The 23,028-nt window shown below is 41.9% G+C and overlaps 1 protein-coding gene across 1 annotated transcript in view; it reads right to left on the bottom strand.

Annotated features, from left to right (window-relative positions):
• The window catches only part of slc49a4 (solute carrier family 49 member 4), a 49,169-nt gene extending 26,143 nt beyond the window's left edge, over positions 1-23,026 (bottom strand). The window contains exons 1-5 of the mRNA XM_030080481.1: positions 22,623-23,026; positions 17,908-18,001; positions 6,569-6,837; positions 5,441-5,570; positions 657-765 (exon numbers count right to left, since the gene is read on the bottom strand). Of these exons, the coding sequence (XP_029936341.1) occupies positions 657-765; positions 5,441-5,570; positions 6,569-6,837; positions 17,908-18,001; positions 22,623-22,917 (897 nt within the window). The 5' untranslated portion in view covers positions 22,918-23,026. The remainder of the gene's footprint in view (positions 1-656; positions 766-5,440; positions 5,571-6,568; positions 6,838-17,907; positions 18,002-22,622) is intronic.
• Positions 23,027-23,028: the final 2 nt, after the last annotated feature.

Consider the following 23,028-nt stretch of genomic DNA (forward strand, 5'->3'; position numbering starts at 1 on the left):
TTACAAAAATTGTTATCGGCCCTATGTGTGCTACAGTTGTGAGAACCTTTGAATTCAAAATGTTGGACCTCTTAAGGCGTTCAAAATAGGAAAAACAAACCTGGAAAAAAGCACTCGAGCACTGCTATCCATGCTGCATCACTTTCATGTGGAAATTAAAAATGTATAGTTGGTATTTATTTATAGTTGGTTACAAGTCCATTATATGAGTAACCTGGGTGGCGACTGGTTCAGCGCAGTTAAAGAAATGACTCTCAAATTATCAAACATTGAAGTTTCCAAATCACAAGATATTTTTTATTGGTGGAAACAGTGATTCAGATGGCCTCCAAAAGAACATTTTCTTTTTATCTGTGTGGTCTTCAAAGCATGTTACACAACAAAGAAAATTTTTAACCAGACTCAGACAAATCGAACCTAAACATAAGCATCAGATCTCCATCCCAAGTTGTTTTTAACAAATTCTAAAAAAACAAAATCCACATAACACATAATCCACATGCTATATTCAACACAAGATGTACTGTCAATAACCTTGGTTACTGGTAGGCTTCCATTTTCCAACAGATAATGTACATTAACATGATCAGAACCAATATAATGATATTCTGAGTGTGTGCATGGCAGTTTGTGTGTGTGTGTGTTTCCTGACCTACCTGACTGACTTTGGCTGGTGTGAGGATCATGTCCAGGACTCCAGACCAGCCAGCAATCACTCCTGTAGGCACGGCGTAGGCCAGGGCTATCATCAGGAACCGCACGTTGCTAAGGGAGACAGCAACATAGAGATTGAAATTTTTACTTAAGAAAATCATACGGGGGTGAGAGGACCTCGCAACAACATTTGGCGACAATGCTGTGATGTTTGCTGTATGTAAAGCATTCTTCCCATACAAACGAACCTAACAACACTGGCTTGACATGAAACCATGAAAGCAGAATAGCAGCAAGCCTCTTTCCACCTCTGTCCACTATTGTTTGGAAGTCTGCCATTAGCCCCGGCTCCTTTTCCTTGCCTACTCTGTCAGTGCACACAGACACACATTGCAAACACGCACACAAAAACGCACGCTGCTCTGGCTGCACTCCTGCCCTGTCCAAGAAGATGCATCCCTGTGCAGAGTGTGGTGACAGAGAGATAAGCAGCTACCTGGACAAAGCAGCCACAGCTGCCAGAATACAGCTGAGGGGTGTTGGAGAGGGCAGCACCCACCTAAAATTCAACAGCACTTTACAAGTCCGATCCCATGAATGTCTATGATTATGGGGGATTCTAAGGATGGGCTTTGAATTGGTGAATTCATACAACCCAAATCCTGGCACAGGAATCGTGTGGGAAGAGCCAGATAACCCATAGCTCAACAGAGAGCCACGGTTAGGTTGTATTACCTGTGCTGTTCAATGCACACACTGTGGCACTAACACTGCAAGGTTTAGGATTATGATTTCCATTGGGGCCACCCAAGCTAAATACAAATGCACTCTAGGTAGAGGCACTTCAGATAAAAATGTTCACCAAATGCCTTGGGCTGCATTACCTTGAGTATAGCTTGCAAACAACAACAAAAAAAAAGTCTCCACAAGTAACAACAAACTTTATTTATAGAACAACTTTCATACAAATTATGTAGCAAAGTGCTCTATAATGCTTCGTATAATGATATAAGAAAAATAAAATGATAAATTAAAAACAAATGCAAGAACAAATGCATATTTTAAAAAAAGCCAATAAAGTTAGTGATTTCAATTAATGACAGCAAAACAAGGCAGGATTAATAAGATATCATATTTAAGAGAGTTAAAGCTGTGTTTCATAAATAAGCTTTTGACTGACATTTAAAAAATATCTGCTAAGCTTAACTTCCCTTATTGCTTTAATATTCCACAATGTAAACAACTTTCAGTTAATGACTGCAGATCTGACAAACTGTGACTATTAGATGCCTGTTAGTAAAAAATAGTACAGTGTGAGTATTATCGCAGCTGGGAGGACACATGGATCAGGCTTTAGGCTACTGATATTGTGCCTAAGTATCCGTCTATTTGTCCTGGGTTGATATGAGCTGTCTGCCCACAGCTCATCAGCAGAGTTGACAGAGAAATTGCCACTTTATGCTCAATTATTATTGTTATGACATATTGCCCCATTATGGGGTAGTGTTTACAGCAAGAATAACAAAAAACTACAGCAACACACCTCCATACACCTAGTTATGCATGTGTACTCAGTAGACGCACGCATGAATGCATGCACGCACACACACACACACACACACACAGCTCACCTCTCTGTGCTATATGGCACCCATCCAATCACACACCACCCAATTACAACCACCCGGAACACCCACGCTAATCACCTTCACCCCAATAAGAGGGCACACTGATTTAAATCACTGCCACCCCTTCAACCCTATCAATGTGATTAAAATCGCTGGGCGTCTGACAAATGAGACAGGGCTGGCAGAGCAGGCTGCAAAGATTCATAGATTGTTTTGTTTTCCCACTCTTTTTTGTTTATGGACTCTGTTTTTACTCCTGCATTTGTTCCTTCTTTGCTTTGTTGATTGTGATGCAGGCAGCATCCTGAGCAGTATCGCACTGGGACATCTGGAGAACACTTTAGGCCTCCCTCATCCCTCCTAGGGCTTCAAACACTCAAGACACTGACAGATAAAGTTCACACAGACTCTCACACACACACACACACACACTTAGGAACTTATTTTTGAAGTTTCAAACTGGCGAAGGAACTTGTCCCAAGACACATAATCTGTATAGCAGCAGAAATGTGAATACGCACGCCCTTTCCCTTTCCTGACCCTGTAGCAATTTAGACAATGGATCACTTTTATTCACAGAATGCTCTGACTCCACAGAAAAACAAACATAACCTGTCTCTCTGCTGTGGGCCTGTCTTGTCCAATGCTATATGAAGCTACTTGGCCTTGGAGGGAGTATGGAGGGGGACTCATAAAAGCCTGGTGATGGAGCACCCTCTCTGCCTTTCTCCCAGCACCCTTTTCATTAACCTTGCCAGAACGGCAGGAAATCAATATCCATGCACCTTTCTCCGCGTCCCAGAGCTTATTTAGATCACCCAATATAAGCAAGCAGACACTAGCTACTGGGTAAGAGAGGGGTTTTTTTTTACTCTCCATTCCTGCTGGTGATGAAATATTTCAGGAGAGTCTGAAAGCTGGCAGCGTCATCAACTAAGTGCCATTTGTCCTTGGCAGATCCAGCTGGAGATCAATGCATCAGGATGACAACTTTCAAAGCTAAAGCGAGTATGACTGGGGGGGTCATCAATACTAAAGCTTTAGGCCACTTAGTGTTCCCCCACACTGTGATCACATACACTGATAACTCCTCGCCACATGGAGATAGAGAGACATCTAGGCTTCTAATTAGAGCGCCGCTGTCGAAGCAGATGCAGACAGCTGGGGGGTGGAGGAGGGGGGATCATAAAGCTCAAGATCATTAACCACTGTTTAGTTTCTGACTGGCTGAATGAACAAATGGATGCACCGACAGACAGATGACAGACTAACCAACGAGCCGGCTGCTTTAGGCCACTCGTCAGATCCGCAAACGTCACCATTTCTGTCAGACGTCTGGAGACACAAACCCTTGCGGTCTGTTACTGGCAGTGGATCTCACAAGCACAGATGTGCATGTTCACATCAACACCCAAGAGTCACTTTTCCTGTTGCATCTCCAGCCCCTGCGGGACAATCCTAAGGCTTTCATGCTGGACTGAGATATACGCTGTCCAAACGGGTCACTGGATGGCTGCCTATCACAAGAGGAACAGATAGCATTACACTCTCAATGGGACGGCCCAGTTAATTTAGTTTGTGTGTGTGTGTGTGTGTGTGTGTGTGTGTGTGTGTGTGTGTGTGTGTGCATCTGTCCAAAACTGTGCATTAGGTTGATATCAGCTTGGTTGCTATCATCCATCTCAGGGAGCTCTTACAGGGAGCTAAGCCTTTCCGTGTTAGCGAGATGCACACAGAGAGGCAGGCGCTGTAGTGAAGCTATTTCTCGCTGCAGGGGAGCTGAGTAGCCAGCGGTGGCCAAATTCACAGTGCCAGACCAGCTCTCTGGCTGCCACAGTCCCGCTTTTCTCTCCCTTCTCCAGCCTTTTAATCCCTGGCCACTGCCTAGGGCCCCATTCTCCATTCCTCCACAGCCCAGGCAAAAGAAACAACACTCTTTCCTCCAGCAGTGCTGTTTCCTTGAGCCCCGCTGGATAAATATTGCCACGTTGAACAGTTTCAGGTCTGTATGTGTGCTGGGGCGGTCTGTTGGGGGGGTTCCCACAAAGTCAGACTCAAACATCTTCCCCAAATTCCCTCTTTTTCTGTCCCCTTATACCCTTCCCAAACCTCAGAGTTTGCAAAAAGCAAACACTGAACTGCTGCACTCCTCACCACACTGCACAAAACCTCATCCTGACAAGTCATTTACTCTCTTGTTCGGTGTTAAAAAACTTGTTTTTCCTAAAACGAGTGAAAAAAATCTGGTAGTAGCATGCAACGATCCCACCAAAGATGTCATTTTCTTGACACTGGTGGGCTCACCTGCCTTATTCTGCCTTGTTTCAACATATTCATTCATATTCATTCAACAAGTGAAACTGCATTGGAAGGAAGTGGAATTATCTCATACAACAGATTTGTTTCAAAAAATAATAAGTGTCTTGTTAAGATGGGGATATTTCGCAGTGTACCAACGCATGTGTGCGGGAGGCCAGAAGACAAAGATGATAACACACCAATAACAGTGTTTCAACAAAATTGAGATTCAGCCCCTTGTCTCCGCTGCAGGCTATCTCTCTCCCTTTCAACTACCTTTCTCAATGATGTAGAATAGATGATCGAGCCTGATGGTATAGACGCAGAGGATGATCTAGTTTTCAAACAGGGACAAGCCAGGCCATGTTATAGCTTGGTAATTAATCTGGAGGGAGGGCTGGGATTCCTTTGATGTCCATTAAATAACAACTTAAGCAGATGGCAAGAGGCAGACACATCAAGACCCCTTCATTAAGATTCCATGTCCTTCTCCAAAGTAAGAATCTTATTTTAACTTAGTAAGACAAGACGTGTGCAACGCATTGGCAAATAAGAGGGGCAAAAAGGCCTAATGAACTTGTAGGCATGATGGCTAGAGAGCACTGAAGGTGGTGTAGAAATAAGCTGCTGACGACCCTCTTAAGGTCTGATGTGGTAAAACATAACAGCACCTGAAAGGAATTTCAATTGAAGCACTGAGGCTTCCCTTGAGTTACGAGTCTGTACCTTAGTTGAACCAAGGACACATCAAGTTAGGAATACTGAATAATGTACTGAAAGAACAATTTCAACAAAGGTATCAGATGGTATCTTTCAGATGACTTTGTGAGGTGTTCGTGTGTGTGTGTGTGTGTGTGTACCTGAGAAGTCTGCAGATGCTGCTCCTGTAGCTGAGCCTCTGGCTGGCAGCAGCCACACTGGGGGGCATTGGCGGGCGCGACGGGAAGTAGAGCAGGACTGCGGCAAAAAGCACGGCGATCGCACCAAACTCTGCCAGAGCCCGGTGACACAGAGACAAAAGACAAACACAGGTTATTGTCACAGATAAGCGAGCCAAGCTAATTTGACATTTTGAGAAAGGTCACTGCGACATCTAAAAGCAGCCCAAACACCATCATACTACAATGAAGAGAACAGACCATAGGCGGGCAAATACACGGGCACGTCAAGAGCAATAGTAATGGTTTATCAAAAGACTGGCTCCTTAGCACACTGGGCTGGCAGAGAATCAGACAGGGATTAAAAACTCTTTCTGCCTCCCAAACCAGACTCGAAATCTCACAGTTTATCTAACTTGGCATGGCTTTACTTGGCATGCGCTCTCAACACATCTCTCCAAGATGAACAGAGTTTTACATTATTTTCCAAAAAAGCTCCAGTAAAGTCCTGTCCATCTCTCCCTGTCATAATAGGTGGATTGATCGTGTGGCAGCTGCATATTTCTCTGTGGCAGGGTTACATGCCAGCTCATATTGATTTTTTTTTTTTTGCACCCCCACCCCTACCTCCATTCCACCCCTCCCATCAATCTTTTCATTTGGCAGGGTTGTTGATTGCCGCTGTGCCGCAGGTGTGGAACTTTTTTCACCTCAAGAGAAGGATCGCCGATGAACCTTAATTCTCTCCAAATGTCTCCAGGTCACTGTTCTTTTTTCCGACGACCTCAAACGCTTTTGGTTTGCAAACCGCGTCTCCTTTGTCCTTTAACAACTAATAAGGATCCAACCTTTTAGCTTTAAACAAAAGCCTCAATCTGCTATTGCCTGCTGGATTCTTTTTTGGAGTGTGCTCTTAATTTTCTGAATCAGTTAAGCATAACAGTCCCAGCAATCTATTTTTCAGAGGGGATGTTATGAAGATTATCATAGGGGGCTTTTGGTGTTTGGATCCCCTTCATCTGATTGTATTTGTGTCCCCTGACTGGGATGGCATGATGTAGAAATGATGTGTTATCGATCGTCTTGGTTGTGAGAGCATGCTGTCAGTACCTGCGTACATAACCAGCTGGATCCTGTCTCGGATGTAGTTGTCGGAGTACGCCGGCGCCTTGTTCACCACCTGGGTGTCGTTGGGGGCGGGCACCAGCAGGGGGCCCACAACAAAAGACGTGGCGGCTCCCAGATAGCTGATGAGGGAGGCGACGGCGGTGGCGGTGGCTCTCTGGTCGGGGGCAAACCACGTGGTGGAGAGGAGGGGGCCGGCGCTCATGATGGTTGGGCCGGCTAAACCGTTCAGAAGCTGACCACCGTGTATCAACCTGCGACGGACAAAACAGAGATCATTCATGTCCTCATTAAAAGCTGCAAATTCGGTTCTCTTTTGTCAGCTACGTGGAGTGTTGGAGTGTTGTAGTTCAATCTGTGTTCAGACATGGTTTTAACATCTGTCTTGGGTGATACGATCACAAGTGGACAGACAAGAGGGATTGCTGCTCATGTGGCTCAAATATACACTACTCACAAAAAGTTAGGGATATTTGGCTTTCGGGTGAAATTTATGGAAACTATAAAAAGTTCACACTACAGTGATATTATATCATCAAAGTAGGGCATTTAAGTAGAAGCATACATTGGTGATTTCCTCATCTCAAACAGTTTCTTGAAACAAAAGCCAACAACAGTGGTGGATATACCACAACAAAAAATGTCAGTGTCAATAACTTGTCATGTGCCCTTGAGCATCAATTACAGCTTGACAACGACGTCTCATGCTGTTCACAAGTCGACTTATTGTCTGCTGAGGCATGGCATCCCACTCTTCTTGAAGGGCGGCCCTCAGGACATTGAGGTTCTGGGGTACAGAGCTCCGAGCCTCTACACGGCGACTCAGCTGATCCCATAGGTTTTCTATGGGATTCAGGTCTGAGAAAGTGCAGGCCACTCCATCTGAGGTAGCCCAGTCTCCAGCAGCCGTTCCCTAATGATACGACCTCGATGAGCTGGAGCATCAAACACCTGATGTGAATTTTGCCGTTAAACTCCTTGTTAGAGAACAGCAACTTGTGCAAAAAGTACTGAAACACTGAACAGTTGGACATGTGCATTCAAAAGTTTACAGAAGGTCACATTAAGTTCACCTGTAAAGGTTATAATGCATTTTAGGTTCATCCTGAAATTTCACCCGAAAGCCGAATATCCCTAACTTTTTGTGAGTAGTGTATCTCCAATGACCACTTGGAATGGAATTGGTTATCAACCTGAGATCCATCAGAATCAGTTCTTTCTTTTCCTTTTTTTAAAAATGTGATTCCTCTGAACTTTATTCCAACTCCCTCCTGTCGCTTCTTCCCCCGGACTCTATATCGTATGCTTTCACTAGCTTCCCAATATTCCCCAATAATCAAGTATCTCTAGTTTTTTTGAATACCTGATGAAGACGCTGCCTACCTCACTACGAAAACAAACTTCATTTTAGTTTGAAGTTCACCTCCAATAGTCCACTCCATCAAACGCTCGCATCAGGACACATTTGCATTCATGTTACAAATGTGATGTTGCCCAGTGCATTCCTGACCACCTCCGAAGTTTGAATGATCTAACTATCAGCCCGGAGTGATGTCACCAAGACCTCTAAATCAAAATGGCTTGTAGAGTCACATGATATTTAATTAATTAACATGCTTCCATATGAAAGGGAAAGGACAAGATGTTTTTGTATAATGTGAGATCTTCAAAAAATTGTAAGGTCTTTCAAGAACCAAGCCTTGGTTTGATGTTTGTTATGCAAAAGTGCTCTTAAATATCGGCACTAAGCTTCTCACTTTTTGGCAGACATCAGTCTATCAAGTAAAAATAAAAACATGGGCCAACCTAACGAACTTACCCCACTGAAAGGACAAACCGAAACAGCTGCAATCATGAGACTCTCTTCAATGTATTATTAAAATACAAAAACACCCAAACCTATTAGGAAAGCATTATCTTTAATGACACAGGTGCAGCAATTATACATTAATTAAAATATGTCTTGGTATAATGACAGGGAGAAGGTGAGGAGAGCGATTATAAGAGTATGTGATTATGTTTGGGTGTGTGAGAGACAGGCTGCCTTCGAAACTCTTAGTCCAAGTTCCAGTCTGGCTAAGCTCCTCCAGACAGTGATGTGCTAGATAGATGTAGTCTGAGATGTTGAGATGTCCCCTGATGCCACAAGACCCCCCTCCCATCCCCACTTCCACTACGCCACCCCACCCCACCCGCCCGACTCAACTGTCTGCCAGAGACAGCCAGCCGTCGGAGACAGCACACAGCTGATTGATTGTCTGAGAGAGAGAGCAAGGGGGAAGGAGAGAGGATAGAGAAAGAAAATGATGAGGAAAGATGTGACCACAAAGTATGAGTCTTTTTAACTTAGTGGAATGGGAGGGTTTGGGCGATTTCTGAGCTTATTTTATCATTCAAAAATATTCTGAATATTTGAATTTGTGCAATTATTGTACATTTGGCAGCTGAGCATGCAGGCTGATCCTCATTCAACCTAAGTGAATCCCGCCTCAAAGGAGAAAACAAGAGTGTTTGTGGGCATAATAAGTTAAATTTAAGATGTTTTCAGAGCTTGTCAGACTAGACTGGAAGGAAATATTAGACATGTGTTTCATTTCAAAAACAAACATAAAAATCAAAGCTTATACCTAACAGTTCACATGGCTGGACTGATTTCTCACAGGAAAAACACCAAGAAACCGCACATTTTTAACAATATTAACAACATAAGACTTCACAACACAGAGGATTTCTAAAACTGAGTTTATGATTTAAAGTGGAAGCATTAGCGATAATCACGACTTTTTGAGACGTTGAGTTAAAATGCAGCGATGTAAGATGTTTCGGGACCTGCTGACATCCTGGAAAACTCATGGCTGTAAACTTCTACATAAAACTATAAAAAATAAAGCAAGTGCTGACTTCGACAGGTAACAGAAAGCACAGACAAAACGTACACTAAGAGCTTTTAAGTTTGCTGACACTTCCCGCCCTCTGGCAGCATCTAAGCTCCATCTAGCTTTCCTGTGTGCTGCCTCTGGGCTTCACAGAAAAGAAAAGGAAAAAAAAAAAAACGTCTGATGGCGGAAGACAAAGAGCCGTGGTCAGTGACAGATCGATACAAGACTTACACATTCACTCCTATATCTCTTTCCCACATCTCAGACTTGTTAACATCACTGCAGCCCCACACATCAACATCCCTACAACATTTAGCTCTTACAATAAATATCTGCCAGTTACCTAGTGTAGCTTCTGCGCTGTAGACCTTAGCGCAAATCGAGTTTTAGTTCCAATTACGATTTTTTTACAACTTAATCGAGATAAAATAATTACTGTGCTGCATGCTGTTTCGCAATTACGCTCTTGTGTTGTAATTCCAGCGCACATCTTTCGTGTGCAGCGCTACAGTTTCATCCCTCCCTAAAAGCCCAACATCACTCCGGCTGTGGCGTTTTTATATTTAACGTTCAAGGAAATCCACTGTTAAAGAGACAAATATTTTTTTAAAGTTTCATAATGCATGATGTTAGGATTTTCCTAAACAACAACATGTAGACTCACACAAAAATGCTCCCTCTCAATCATCACTTATGAGCCACTAGCAGTGTGTGTTGGTGTGTGTGTCTGCAGAGAGCAAATTGAGTGTTGTGTTTACAAACTGCCACTGACAAATCCTACTCGTTCTGCCTTAACTGCGATCTCAATATTGACCAAAATAATAGTGATTATGATTTTTGCCACGACTGAGCAGCCCTAATTCAAATGCACATGAACTTAAGCTACAAATGCTTAATCAAACAGGAAAATTATATTCAGAGTGATTTCCAGCGAGTGAGCAGACAGAGCTTCAGCTTGCTCACGGATTCAGTATGACACACGGCTGTCAAGGGACTGAACTGTGTATCTTTATTTTCATTGCATTTAACTGCAGAAAACCATTTACTTATCTGGCCAATCTGTTGCCTCTTAAAATGTCCATCGAATTGCCAAAATATAAAATATTCTTTATTACCTTTTCAAGCCTGTTGATCACACTTTTCAAAATGTTTCCTTCGCATTTTTTTTTCAAGATTACAAAGAAAAAAATAGACTCTAATCACTGTGAAATGCAGTTCTGAAGCATACGCCATGGAGAAGAGAGGCTGATAATGATTAAAAGATCAATGCTTTCAGCTGGTTCAGAATCCAACTGGTCCACCTGCTGTGCTCCATCTTCCCCTTAGACACATGTATAATTCCAGACCTGACAGTCTTAACCAATGACAATCAGCTCTAATTAGAGCAGCAGCAAAAACAAATTAACATTCAACATATTGGGTTGGCAGCAGGATGATTTCTAAAACAAGAGAAGGGGTAGTGAGGAAACGTAATGCCTGTCAGTGACCTTGCATGACCCCCTTCGTGACCCCAGGATGGATGTGACTACGAAAATTGTGTTTAATGTAAAGATGATGAGTACAGACGACAGGCGGGCTCATTGAGGGGCACTCGGAAGGGAAACAGAAAAAAAGGGAGCGAAGCAGTTCATTCAGCAAGAGATTAGCTAAATCAGTATTGATGAACCCTGTCGGAGTGAATCTAAACGAGAACGAGACAAAGAAGACAGCACCATAGCAAAATCATCCTGCTCTGCCAGGGCTGACAGACCTAATTCTGCCATCACATAAAGGCCACTCCAACTCTGTCTTGGAAATGGCACCACAGCAACTGCCAAGGCAATATGGCAGCCCGCTATGGGCTCTACAATGTGCTATCGTGGCCAATCAGACAGCGTCTGAGCGGGTCTGAGATCTAACTGATAGACACTTGCTAACCACCACACAGCTGCTCTGTATTTACATACATGAGAGAGGGTGACAGAGAGCAGCCGAGAGAGAGAGAATATGTATAAATAAGAGAATGAGGAGGGTGAAGAGAGACAGTCTGCTTTGATTTGAGAGCGGGCCTAATCACAGCGAGGCCCAATCACAGCTAGGGCTAATCAGCGGCCATCGAGCCGACATTGTCTTTTCTCTCTCACCACGTCACAAAAACAGACACAAAATCCAGCTGAAATGCCTTTCTGCTAGGATTGTTGAAGCTAAGTTGAAGGTTCCGGTTGATACCAGAAGGGCGCTTCCATGTCTCTCAAGTTCACGGCTCCCTTTGATTCCCAATAAACAACCTCAAAACTCAAAACAAAGAGATGGTTTATTCCCTCAAGAGGATATCACACAAAGAAGAAGAAGGGGGGAAAAAAATGTCCATCGGACATGAAACGGCCTCTGGAACAAACGCAGACCTGCGGGGGGCCTGTCAGGGGAGTTTCCTTCCATTTCTAAACCTGGCTAAGTGTTGCCACTTTTCTGCTGTTCAAGGGAGCAGGGAAATCAAAGGCTGCGTTTGATCGCTCGTACGGTGCCCTTGAACTGCACACACATCCAAAAGTCGGCAGCCAGCTAGACTAAACTATTTAGTCAGACCCCTCCCTCTCTCTCAGGTAATCTAAATCACCATCTACGCCCCTGGTCCTGATATGAAAAAAGATCATATTTATGAGGGCCAGCACAGAGCGCAGCAGCTCAGGTCAAAAAACAAAGCTCTCATCATCTGACACTGGGAACTCAATGAGTTACCGTCAGTAATACAAAGCAAAGAGTGACCTCTACTGGTACTCCAGGGAGCCACTTTGTTCTGACGGCTTGAACTACACTATGAGAGTCCAGCTGATAGATAGATAGATAGATAGATAGATAGATAGATAGATAGATAGATAGAGTCTTTAATGTGCTGCAGGAAATTTGTTTTCACAGCCTGTACAACAATACATGAAATGAAATTTAAAAAAAAAAAAATGAAAATCAGGGACTGTAACACTGTATTCAAAATATGGATTAACAAAACCAGAATGGTGGTAGCTGATCCCAATACCAAAGAAATTCCAAGGTTTTCAATAATTGATTTGTTGCAGGCCTCAAGTAGAAAACAAAGGAGCCCAGCAAAATACTAATTTCAAATGAGAGGAACTGAAAAAAATGATAACAGTATGATTATGTGCTCTCATTTTAAGCATGATTGCAACTTTATTAGTTGCAGTATTTTAACACACAGTCTAGAGCTATATAAGAGTAAGAACACTGAGTTACAGTGGGACATCAAAATGTGTTAAGTTTAGTTATTGTTTTCAAAATGTTTGGTATTGACAGAGTACCTAAGTAGTGATTCTTGTGATAATCCAAAGATGCACATATATTTGTGAGGAAACAAATACTTCTGCAAATGAGACTAAACTGTGTCAGCACCAACATTCTGCATTACTGCAGAGCGTTTTGAATAAGTGGTCCAATATATCATTCTATTTCCCACTTTGTAAACCGTATCTGAGGCACTGAAGGCCATGGCGGTATGGAAGAGCTGCCAGGCTCCTGCTTATTGCCCTCATTCAGTGCCTACTGGGAAAACTACAGGCAGCTCTGACCTGAGGCTACACACCCAGAGCTAGGCGAGCTTATTAGCTTGCGCTCACCAGAGACCGAAAGCTGACAGCCTCATTGTGTGGCTGGCAGTGGAAGGGAAGACGCTTCAAGGATGCTGCACTTACTTGCTTTTTTTGGAGGGGGGGGACTGACATCAAGTGATCCCCAAATATGTGAGCTTGTTAGTTTGACCACTAAGACAAACTCTGATTGCCCAGACGAGAGTATAACCACACAGGGAGACCAAGTTTGTTGTTTTTCTATCAGTAAGCAGGTGAACTATTGCACTCTTGAGGAACTACTGCAACTCTTTTAATTAATCCATTTTATGCAAGCTAAAAAAGAAAGACTAATACATATTCTATGCCTGAGCCTTTGTCAGGTTCATACAGGTCAGACAGGTAAAATATGAGATCTACTGCAGTGGTTACATGACTAAACAACGTCCAACCAATAAAAACAGGTGTGCTCAATATCTGGTTCCTGTTCCCTACGTGCAACTTGTTTTACGAGCACGACACCGATGAAGCCTGTGTTGCAAACACTGTCCTATTTGCCTTGCACTATATAATTAAAATGGATTAAAGTTTACAAAAGCTGCAGTAGTTCTTCAAGAGGATGGCTGCTCACCTGCTTACTGATTTTGACCTTGTTCTGTAAAAAAACAGGACTTTAGAGCTAACATGGCTGGACTTCCACCTTGTTTTTCTTTTTTCAAATCTTATCCAACTGCTAATGCATTCTTTTCATAGTAAAAGCCCCTGCCGGTTATAGCCACCTATGATAAAAATGTATGCATTCATGCTAACCCATGCTGCTTTGCATTAAAGTGTCCACAAAGTGGCATAATTATATCATGTGACAGTGCATCTCCTCACTGGTCTTTCCATGGGCGTAATCTGTCATAAAACACAGAAATATGTCTGAAAACGCCAAAACCAAAGTTATCTAGTCAAGAGCTTACATAACGTAGGTTCATTCATTTGCCAATATGGGATATAAAGTCAAGTCGATGGGTTCAAACACTATACTACAAATTGTAAATGCTGTTACCGTGCATCAATTATCTATAGGCAATAATTTGCAAAAACTGAGGTCGTTTACATCACATTTTGCCAAATGTTCTACTTTATAAAGTGGGTCATCCAGTGTAGTAGCACTTTGGATAGGATGTAAAATAAAGTCTTAATCCCTTGAGGCTACACAGGATAATGGCTCCATAAAATTGTTTGCGGTACATATACTATACAAACTAGTTACAGACAATATGACAGTCTTATGATTTAGGCTAGCATGGCTCCACTAAAAACAACTGCAAATTAAAGATCTTGAGTTGGATGAAGACATTATACGGCCGTTAGAAAAGTCTATGAGGAGAGATCCTGGCATCCCTCGCTCCCCTAATTCATCCTTGTCTCGGGAATAAATGCTTCCCCGCCATAAAGAGCTCTCTTGTTCTCTATTCAATGTCCAAGTCATGACCCACAATTTTTCACATGATACTGGGTCAAAAATTACAAGCCTTCAGTACCGGCGCGCTGTGTAAAAAGGTGCCACTGTGGAGCGTCAAGCTGTTATGTAACACGGAGGAAGGTCAACAGTCAGAGATAGGGCGTTTGCACATGCCACGCTCCGAACAAGCCCGGCGTAAAGGCGTGCGTGAGCGAAGAAGTGGCCTCCAGTGAAATGACTGCACTTTTGATTCAAGGCTGTTAGAAGAGCCCTTAAAAATAATTAGCATATGGGATACAAAAAATACTCAAATATAAGGCCTACACTTCAACCATGGTAACCAAAGCACAAAGCAAAACTTGACATTTCATCCCAAACTGGAAATACTCTTGCTCATGCTCAGCTGTCAATTAGGCAATGAACATGCCTCTGTTACAAGCAACCCAGGAGTCTCATTTTCTGAACATCCTTAAAAAGAAGTGTCCTTGTTCTCCGTGCATTTTGCCTGTATTAACAGAAATCTACCAATAAATTCAACTGATGGCTTTCTTTCCTCAGTCTTAAGGGACACAGGCTGAAGAGAGAATGAGCCTAAGAAACACAGTGGATTTACATGCTGTCTGAAAGCCCAAATTCTTCAAAAAAAAAAAAAAAAGAAAAAAAAAGAGGCATTGCACAAATCAGTCTGACGGCGCTATGTAGCTCATTCAAAAGGAAGGAAATTGTATTTCCTTCCTTTATTGAAATTTTATGATGTACTACCTGGATCGTATTCATTGAGGAGTCAAATATGAATTATGAGACAGATTACCACTAAGAAGTGCTCAGTGAAATTACATTTTTACAGCCACATTATAATTGAAATGACCTTCCCTGAGCCCTTGCACTTTGTAAAGAGTAACACTAAGATAACGGGTAGCACTAGGAATGAAAATACTAAGAATAACAGGTTCCTTTTTCTACTGTTTTTCCAATGACAGTTGTCAAAAGTTTTTTTTTTCTGATAAAGGTGAAAACTGGCAGCAAGGACAAAAAAAACAAAGTAAAGGATCTGCAGTATTGAGCTGTCTTCAGAATCCAAATCTCCAGGAGCAAAATGCTGTCTGACTGTCCTTATATCCTGTTATAGGGTTCCACTTTGATGAAAATGGATTAGGACCTTGGCTTAAATCAATACAGCTGAATACAGCACAACATCCTTAAAGGGCCGAAACATTTTTCACCCTCAAAAGTTGTATTGTTGCATTCGACTGTATTGACATTCGTCCAGGTGCTATTCCTTTTTCATTTCATAATGTTTTCATTTACGAAGACAGATTGTGCTCTGGCTGTAAGGCTTTTGTCCTGTCAAAGAAAGAAATCGGCACAGTTTTAAAATAACTTTAAAATAAGCAACTGTAGAAAGTTTTAAAATACAAAATTAAGAGAACAATCCACAAACCTCTGCTTCAATGTCAAATTCATGAGACAAAAGAACGGGCCTAACGTTTAGTTTTCTGGTCAATAAAGCCTCGACCGCTGTAGGAAGCCAGCCCTGGATCTGAGCCTAGGTCACGGCATTGACTTGGAAAAGTTTGTATGAGTAAATTATTGAAGGCTTTTGGCTGCACTGAAGATCAGCAGTCAATGCTTGCCTTCTTTTCACATCCAAAGGAGAAACCTTAAACCATCTCTTCTGCAGGGCTTTTCCACTGTTAGTGCTGGTGCATAGGGCTGTGCCATATCATGTTGTTTGTGATAATATCAGTATAAATTGGCACAGAAAAAAAGTGTCATATCATGATCTCAGCGATATAGCAGGATGATGACATGTTGACGCATTTGCACACCCCACTGCACAGCCCACAGCGTTCTCTCAACACAACAACAAAGCAGAGCACGAATCAGCTCAGTGTTTTCCACACCGCACAGGTAGATTAACGACCACCCAGATGTAATTAAACCCAGTCAGGGTTTCCCATTAGTGCCATTAGTTTCACATCATCCCTCCCCGCCCCCTTTGTGGTCACCGTCACCATGTAACCAGCACTTTCGTTTGCCTAGACACACAGACTGAAACATGTTATTAGCAGAACTGGGCATCAAAATTTGTCAACTTTATGGCACCTTAAATGCCTCGCTGCGACAGATTATTGGACAAAGGAAGCATCATTCAGTGCCGTGTTACTTTCCACTGGTTTGATCTGTCATTAAAAACAAACGCAGCTCACCAGGCTGTTGGGAAAATGGAAGTGTGGGTGAAAAAATTTCAGGATATGAGTTATGTTTTGTGGGTTGGGAGGGTAAGCAAGTGAGTGGGGCAAAATGGAGTAAAAACACTAAATTAAATGGAGCATTAACTAGTAGATGGTGAAATAAAATATAGGATACTGTATTATTTTTTTTTTTTCAATTATTATTCCTCCCCACTGTACAGTGTCATTCTGTGGAAAACACTGTAGTTGTCTCTTTTTCATATCATCTTGAATATCATTACCGCAAATTATCATGAAATATTGTGATATTACTTTAAGTCTTTATTGCCCAACCCCACTGGTGCGACCAATTTTTTTAGTCGGTCGCACCTTTTTTTCTTTTTTGGGGGGAATACAGTTTAGATCGCACACACCATGGCACAGAGCTCTGTGGACAGCTCGTGATCTGAAGTGCCAGTTACGGCACCGAGTCTGTTTTCTCCGTGCACCACAAACAAATTTCACAAGAAAACAGACCATCAAATATGCACCCAATGCTCCCAACGTTTCTGCCCCTCTCCCGCCGTTCTCCTGGGGTGTCATTTCCACTGATTTTCTCCCGTATTTTGATGAGATTTCAGAATCTGCCCAATCACTATATTTGTTAGAAATAGTGTCACAGATGTTCAAACTACAATCTGCATGATTTCCTTATTAGCAGGTTTCTCTTCCATGCCCAAATTAGGTGCTTATTCCACAGAGAGAGAGAGAGAGAGAATTAGCATGTAACCGGTGCTGAAAAATAGCTTCTTGTGTGAACAGCCAAGCTCCTGCACGTGTATGAATTTACACCTCGCGGCACGTTCAGACCCTGTGCTGCAGGGTTTAAGTATCGTGATATTAGTTTTTACAAGACTGCATCAATTCTCTAGCCGCTCGTACTGATATACTTGTTTATGCACTTCATTTCCATATGATGTTATAGCATCTACATTTCAGTGCACTGTGTTAAGTAACCACATTGAACTGATTCTGCTCTAATAAATAAAAACAGGAATTTCTAATTAAACTGTTGAGTCACCTGATTTATCATAAATTTTGCATATTTTCTAAGTCTACCCAGGTGTCATGCAATGGGTCGTACTTTAAGCTCTATTTATTCATTTCCATTCAATGTTATGGGGTATTGTAATGCATGATGATACAAATCCGATCGTGATATGCATTGTATCATGAGTTTGTTGCGTATATCTAGTCTTACCACCGTCTCAGTGGCTCTTGGTCTAACGGAAAGCTTCGTAGAGCAGCTCCCAGCAGCATGAAAAAGGCAGATAGCAGAAGGGACACCCGCAGACCTGGGGGACACAAGACAGGACAGAGTAAGATGTCAAAATTCGAGAACGGAGAAAACGAAAAGCTAAAACACACTGTCAATAGATAAATTACTTGAGTGATTATTTGGTAATAGGATCTGCTAATTGCTTTCAGAGCTCCTTTCTTCCCTTTTGTTAGTGTTCTTATTATCTTTTAATTTGCATTTGTTTTAATTTGCACTGTATGTGTGCTTTGGCATTAAGTATATTTGTATTTCATGCCAGTGAAGCTCATTTAAAATTGAATGTGAAATGGGAGAGAGGTGTAAAAAGATAACAAATGAGAGTGAGGAATGGATGTCCGCCGCACCTCCGTGGCCAGTAAAAACACTCAGCATGTAAACACACTCTTAGAAATCCCACAGTTTCAACGTTCAACAGAGCCTGTGTGAAAGCACCAGCAGGGATAAGAATACTCCTTTCTCTGTTTTAACTTGGAAGTGTCTACTCTCAGTTTCACGCACATGACCCTTAAGTTAGGGGAACTCTGTTCACTTCCCCATTCTCCTTTTTCCATTTGAGCCGTCACTTGCCGACGCTGCTACTAACAGGCAACAAACACCGCAGCAATAATAAACTTCATTCAAACAGCCGAGCACGTTTCCAAAAAAGTGTTTACAAAGTGCCGAAAACCAGAGAAACAAAGTACCAAAAAAAAAAAAAAAAACAGCCAGTAATAGAAAACAAAGGGCAAAAACACAAAATTAAAAATAAGAAAAACAATTACATAAAGGTCAGACTACTGGGGAGAGCCGATCGATCTACTGACACCAGTCAAACAGGACTGAGGTGTGGACGCGCTATTGATCCCCGAGGGAAAATACAGGCCACAACATTTCAACATGGCATTACGGTGCATGCCTGAAATTCTTCTTGTTGCATTTGTTAGATAACAGGTGCCAAAATGGGCATGGATTCAGTCAGTCATTAATCAGTGCTCTGGGTTCTTGTCCATCAAACGTTGACACATGTCATGAAAAGCAACACGCACCAAACAGGGATTTGTCATGTCATCCTGCAACAAAATATCATTAGATTCCTGTCAGCGCGCAGGGCTGTCTCCCTCCTTTCATGTCAAGAAAAAGCTCTTTCCACGTCACGATGCTGTAAGACGCATAGACATACATTCTGAGCAGTACTACAGTTTTCACACCATATTAATGCGGAATTAGTTTATTTTTCTATCTGGTATAGCACAGTCTCTTGCTAAAACATAACCTAATCAACTCTGGAACTGCCTTGTAATATGTAGTAATATGTTACGACAATGTTGATATGCTGGTGTTTGTTTTTTAGAGTACCAAAACTGTATTTTCTGCCACAGAAAATGTTACTAGCCTTTATTTCTGAAGGCCCTGGAAAATAGCTATTACAAGCAGGACTTAAAAGCTCCACAACCTCACACTTAAAATGGGTTGACCTGCTTTTTTTCTGGCCCATTTTGTCACATCAGCATACCTGTAAATGTGTGTCCCTGCTCTTTTTTTTTTTTTTTTTAATGTGTTTTCTGGTGTTTCTGCTTCACCTGAGAGCCACAGCAGAGGGAGGGACAGGAGAGGCAGGGGAGAGAGAGGGGACGACATGCAGCACTTATGAGACTTGAGCCTCTTCTGGATGGCAACTGTGTTGTTTCTACCTTTGGGTGGAGAGAAATCCTAAGGGCAAGCCAGGCACTTTTCCCCAGTGACAAGGAGGTTATAAGCACAACTAGCATGTGTGTGTGTGTGTCACAGTTTAGATTCACATGGGTTTTGACCAAGATCACAAGGCAGCTTAACACTATTTGTGACTGCCAGATGAGCTTCTCTAATGTGATAAATCCCAAACTCAGATGCAAAGAGTTAGTGTGGCTGGACTTCCAAGCAGAGTGTTATGTCGGTAGTTTTAAAAGCGAAGCTACAGCCAACAACAGTCTTTTGCTACGTTCATATTTGCTGTCACAATACCAGAATTTTGAAAAAGTTCAATAAGCCCTGCAGAAAATTGAAAACTTTACATCAAGCAAAAAAGTTGCATGTTTGACTGTACTGTACTGTACATGCTGTGTTTTTACAATTGTATGTACTGTAATTTACTGTAATGTGTTTAAATCAACTTGTGAAGCAGAAGGCAAATTTCCATATCTGTGGACAATACAGATTATCTAATCTTATCTTATCTTAACATTTAGGCCATATCTGAATAAGCACACGGAGTTACAAGTGCAACATTAGCCTGCAGCCCTCAAATAAAAAACAAAACACCTCAACAAAATACTGCTTTCAAGGCACTGTAGACGCACTGTATTAAATGTCCTGCTGTAACAACAAATACAACTGTAGGATTATGTGCTCTTAATTTGATTCACAGTCCTGTATGCATGACTGCAATATGACCCTGAGTGTTTCAGGTGTTTAATCATTAGGGCGAAATATTATTGTGCAATATCCAAATCGCAGCAGCTACAAATTGTATTTTCCAGATGATGAAAACATGTTTGTTTGGTACATATTCCAGCGGAAAAAGAAAAAAAAATCACACTATGAAAATGAACATTATAATGCAAGAATTATTGCTAATACTAAAATTGTGAATCATACCACAATCACAATAGCTCTAAGATTAATTAGAGTATCTTGAAGACTGGCAAAATAAAGTCTTTAACAGCTTCTACCTCTGGCACACAAAATGACTTTTGCTTGAATTAAATCACACCCATAACCACTAATTTCTCTGATGAATCAGCATCACAAGACTAACTGAGTAATATCTTGGCAAGATGCTCTGTTTTGTCCGGTATCCATTAGCAGCCCGGTTACTGTGTTGCCACTGTGTTTGTCATCTGACAGTGCAGTTGGAACATGAATTACAGTGTAAGTCAGGTGATGCAGAGGAACTGGTTTGGTGAGGTCGATTCTGACTCAGCCAAGAGGTCAGTCTGAGGCACAGCGTCTGTGTGCTCCCTCACCGTGCCTCATCGCTTAATGGCACTTGACTGAAATGCTGTGTTGTTTGAAGAACTTTCTCAAAAGAGCAAAACCTTCAAGTGACCTCTTTAGAAAAAATTCTACCTCGGCAGACTGTGTTGTTTTTGTTGTTGTTTTCTTTTTCCCCTGGGAACATGCTGTGCTGTAATGGTACCACAGGAGTGTCTCCTGAACTCACACACACACACAAAAAAAAAACAACACTCTGCCCCATTTTTAGCATATTATGAAAGAAATAATGTTGGTCACCGGTTGAAATGCAGCCAGATGCCTGGTTGACAGGTTTTCACAAAGGTCAGTCATTTCCCCTGTGGGCAACATTTTGAAAGGCTAGTAATGCAGGTGATATCTGACACTAGTCTGCATCAGGCAGGTCCAAACTCACAGTAAATTAAAGTAATATAGGATAATTAGCAGTAGAGGTGAGGAAAAAATTGATTCATTTAATATTTTTTCTTCCTGAATCAATATAAATCACAAAACAAAAATCACAGTAAACTGCAATATCAAATCACTATACTTAAGCGCTTAAATACTTAACTACTTAATGTGCATTGTTTTTTGGAAATACAACTCCTGATATACAGTCTATAGAAGTGTATGATTCAACTTTTCCCCATGGTCTAGTGTTAAAGAGCAAACAAAAATCACAACAAATTGTGAGAGCGATTCGCAATACTTGCAGAATCATAATAAATATCTAATCTATTGTGATAATATCGTATCAGGAAAGTATATAGTCCCACCTCGAACTTATTTGACTTAATTTACATCTTAATCCAATGGACTGTGTTTCCATGTTATTCTGTTTTATTCTCAGGTGAGTTCAGGGACCCCCAAGGGCCCTTGAGAAGGTGCTAGGATCCCCAGCGAGATAAATATTAGTTCAGTTTCACTTGTTATCTTGTTTATTGTATGTTAGCACTGTGAAAGTCTGTATGGGAGAAAAAAATCCTCACAGGTGTCACTCTTCTGACTAATCCTTCCAACCAACAGAATAGACAGACTACAGTATCTTTGTTCGCTATCCTTGGGATAAAACCTGTATCAAATGGGAATGAAATGTATCGACCTCGACAGCCTAGACATGAAAATGTCCAAACAGACATGAAATAGGCCAATACCTATTTATTAGTGCTGTAAGGCCTGGTTAGCCAATTAATCAATTAAATTTTAATGGTGATAATTGCTTAAAACATTTCCCCAGGGAAATTCCCAAACATCTGCTAATTGTAGCTTTAGATTTCCTTAGCCTAGCACTTTTGTTATAAAAAAAAAAAAAACATGTTGTTTTTCATTTTGTTTACTTCTAATCAGACCAATGAAAAATAATTTAAAAAAAAAAAAAAAACGCTTCCAACGAGCACCCGGCGCCATTTATGATTATTATTCTCATCATTAATTATGGCGATTTACAGTCCAAATGATTAATCGATTAATCGAAAAACAATAAAGAGCGTGATCGACATTGTCCACGCTTGATTACAGGCTGTACTATTTGTTTTTGAGTGAATCAGAACGTGTCAACATGTATCATGTGGCGCTCACTGACTAAAGTAGCACAAATGGGGAGGGGGGCTGTCAAAACGACGAGACGTTCACGTCGGGACACTGTGTACCGGATGTAAACAACTCACCTTTTTTATCCATTAGCCACATAAAGAGCAGCCAGGGGATGAAACCCACCGGCCCCCACAGCACCAGGACGGCGATGTCCGACTTGGAGAAACCGAAAGCGTGAACGGCGGAGTTTTGGATGGGACCCCAGCTGTTCCACACCATCCCCTGCATGAATCCCAGCAGGGAAAACAGGGTCAAAACCAGCCATCTTCTCCCGTACACTCTGCTGAACACTGGCACACTGTTTGTCTCCGGATGAGAAGGGACGAGAAGCGGCTCCCTCTCGGCCTCGCTGCTCGACCCGGCGCCCATCTCTTTATCCGTCTATCAGCTCACTTTCTAACGCGGTTTCACGGATTGACAGCGGAGGAGAAGCACTTCGTTACGCTCCCTGTCAGGCCACACACACTCACAGAAACAATA

This window comes from Myripristis murdjan, chromosome 21 (genome assembly GCF_902150065.1).
Source record: "Myripristis murdjan chromosome 21, fMyrMur1.1, whole genome shotgun sequence".
NCBI lineage: Eukaryota > Metazoa > Chordata > Actinopteri > Holocentriformes > Holocentridae > Myripristis > Myripristis murdjan.